The sequence below is a fragment of the Ascaphus truei genome, chromosome 18 (assembly GCF_040206685.1).
Source record: "Ascaphus truei isolate aAscTru1 chromosome 18, aAscTru1.hap1, whole genome shotgun sequence".
NCBI lineage: Eukaryota > Metazoa > Chordata > Amphibia > Anura > Ascaphidae > Ascaphus > Ascaphus truei.
In genome coordinates, this window is record NC_134500.1 from 15,560,460 (window position 1) to 15,563,339 (window position 2,880).

The 2,880-nt window shown below is 45.9% G+C and overlaps 1 protein-coding gene across 4 annotated transcripts in view; it reads left to right on the forward strand.

The window, feature by feature from the left end:
• The first annotated feature begins 322 nt into the window (after positions 1-322).
• DMXL2 (Dmx like 2) overlaps positions 323-2,880 on the forward strand; it is a 78,670-nt gene continuing 76,112 nt past the window's right edge. For all 4 annotated transcript variants that reach the window (XM_075575669.1, XM_075575670.1, XM_075575671.1 and 1 more), the window contains exon 1: positions 323-689. In XM_075575669.1, coding sequence (XP_075431784.1) covers positions 603-689 — 87 coding nt within the window. In that variant the 5' untranslated portion in view covers positions 323-602. The remainder of the gene's footprint in view (positions 690-2,880) is intronic.

The window sequence follows — 2,880 nt, forward strand, 5'->3', positions numbered from 1 at the left end:
TTACAAATCCCATGAGATACCAGAGAGCAGAAATTATATATATATTAAAAAAAAAAATAATAATAATAATTAATAACAATAAAAATATATGTATTTATGTTTACGCCCCAACATCACAATTTTGCAAACCTAAACTCACACAGTATGAGTTTCCCAGCTCGATTTTGGAGTCGGCCAAGCGCGCGCGCGCGCTAGGCAGGCACGGAATCCTGACAGAGGAGCTCGCGGGCAGGAGAAAAAAAGAGAGCTCGCGAGTGCGCGCGCGGACTACTCTGCCCGCGCGCCAGCACGCGGACTACTCTGCCCGCGCGCCAGCACGCGCTCTATCTTTCCCAGCCCCACCAGCTGGAATCTCTAGTCTAGGGGCAGCTCTGGGAAGAGCATCCGGGTACTTGAAGCTGAGAGGAGGAGATACTCATTCACACACCGACAGGGAGAGGCCGAGGCTTGGCCCGGGGACAGGGGGCTGCACACCTGATAATAACCCTGCTCTAGAGAGAACCGACACCACCGAATCAAAGAAGAAAGGAGGGGAGCGCGTTACATGGCCGGGAGGAGGGGCCCGCGTCCATCAGTACACAGATCCCCGTAAGAACGAGGCGATGCATCTGCACCAGGTGCTGACCGGGGCGGTCAACCCGGGAGACGACTGCTATTCGGTGGGCAGCGTCAGTGACATCCCTTTTACGGTGAGACTCGGCCTGGAGAGCAATGTGTGGGGGGGATTTCATACATCCCAAGGACCCCGGCAGTGGGGTATACTCACGCCTTCATTATAAAGGATCATTACGGTGTGTGTCTGTGTGTCTGTGTGTCTGTGTGTCTGTGTGTCTGTGTGTCTGTGTGTCTACACACACATACACACACATACACACACACACACACAAATATATGTGTATGTATGTGAGTGTGTGTGTGTGTGTGTGTGTATATATATATACATACATACATACACACACACACACACACACTTGTATTGTAAAGTGATGTGTAAATGGATATATATGTAGAGAGGTTTAAACTAAGAACCCCTTTTCTGCCACAGTGACCGCAGCTGCCTCTGGCAGCGTCAGGGTTAAGTGACCAGAGAAAATGTCAATAACATTGGAATAAAAGCCGCTGTTTTGGAAAGTCATTTCCCCAGATCCTGAGAGCCATGTGTGTAACTGTGCCAGTGCTGGGGGGAGGGGGGACTCGGAGAGGGTTAGGATCTGCTCAGTCATGGACAGAGGGGACTGCAGTGGGTAGATGGGGGGGAGGGCAGCATGGTGATAACCGCAGGGACCTGGTTACATATTGTCTTGGGTTGTTAGGTCTTGTTGGTGTCCTTCCCCTCTCCCTCTGCCCCATTGTACTTCGCTGCAGAATGTTGGCGCCGTGTGCAAAGTAACTACAGAGGCACTGTATATGGTGACCAGGTAAAGAGAGATCATAAGGATCAGATCCCATCAGGAGTTTGTGTGGCCTTGTTGGTGGATAGGATCAGGTTTCCCAACCATTGACCTTTAGTCAGAGGAAAGTATTGCAGAGAGAGGTGTGAGTTAACCCCTTTTGTTCCTTATGTGATTTGTAATTCAGGTTTCCCCTGTCATTTAATTCATCAAGAGCAGGGTGCTTTGAAAAAAGGATGTGTGATAACCACGTAGTACCGAGTGGGACAGGGATATGTCCTTGTTTACCTTTAGCATCTGCTGCACCCTACTAATTTGAACTTTGTCACTGGCCTCAATAGAATAACAACCTATGCAGCTTTTTCATAGGTCATCCGTTATCTTGCCCTCTGGGCTGGCAGCAGGCTTTTCTGGCAGCCAATTGTATAACCTGGGCAATAGTGTGGGTTGCATATTTAGTAGGCTCGCCAGCTTGCTGCTAAAATTACACAACAGCAAAACTGGCACTGCAGGCACTTTAGAGGGAAAGACTTGTGAGTTAGTGCTTTAACTGCAGCCTCACATTGTACACATCATGCCAAGTTTCAGCTATTGTATGGTTTGCTGCAGTCTCTTTACATGATCAGTGCAGAGCTGTCGCCTTCTAAAATCCCCATGCGAAGTACATAACTGTTATCTGATCATCACCTGTTTGTACTTATTCAATATTTAATTGCCGGCTACATCTTAACCTTAACCACCAAGGAGCTAATGTCTGTGTTTGAGACAGGGGAGCTTTAAACGCAATCTTCTGCTGCTAGTTTAAGCCCTGGGGCTAGTTTAGCACTGTGATACTTGAAGAGTTGTATCTAATTTCAGAAGGCAAAGGTTGATGGCTTCCGTCAGGATATACATTACACTGCACTGCTTATGCTATCAGTTCAGATCTAACTTGTAATGTGTACTGCGCTTCCTGCAGCCTAGACCAGTATTTGATGCACTGCAGTCCTGCAGCCAAAGACCAGGCATACAGAACATATATAGGTAAATACATGGATGCCATTGCAAATCAAACCGCTATCTCTCAGATAACCTAGCAAAATAATCTGCATGCTGCGATCTTTGTGAACTTAGTATAGTTTTACAGGTGTGAATATTAAAATTTGCTGTCACTAGCATTAATAAATTAGTCTATTTGAAATGTATAAATTGGTAATTGAACAGAACTGTAGCCCCAAATTTTATTGCATTGAAATGACATCTGTGTTACTGTAGTTAAGATCATGGAATTGTATTTAGGGCATCATGTAAGATGTGCAAAGCCTATAAGCTGCTTGCTCACTTTTACATGGCTTGCTACCACAACTGAGCGCTTCTACAATTTCGGTGTAATTGCACACATTCTAATGTGACCAACAAGTGCAGTTATAAAAGTGAAGCTTGCAGGGTTTAAAAGATATTTTTTTTTCCCTCGCATCTTTTCACCTTATTTGAAACAAGGGGTCCCCTA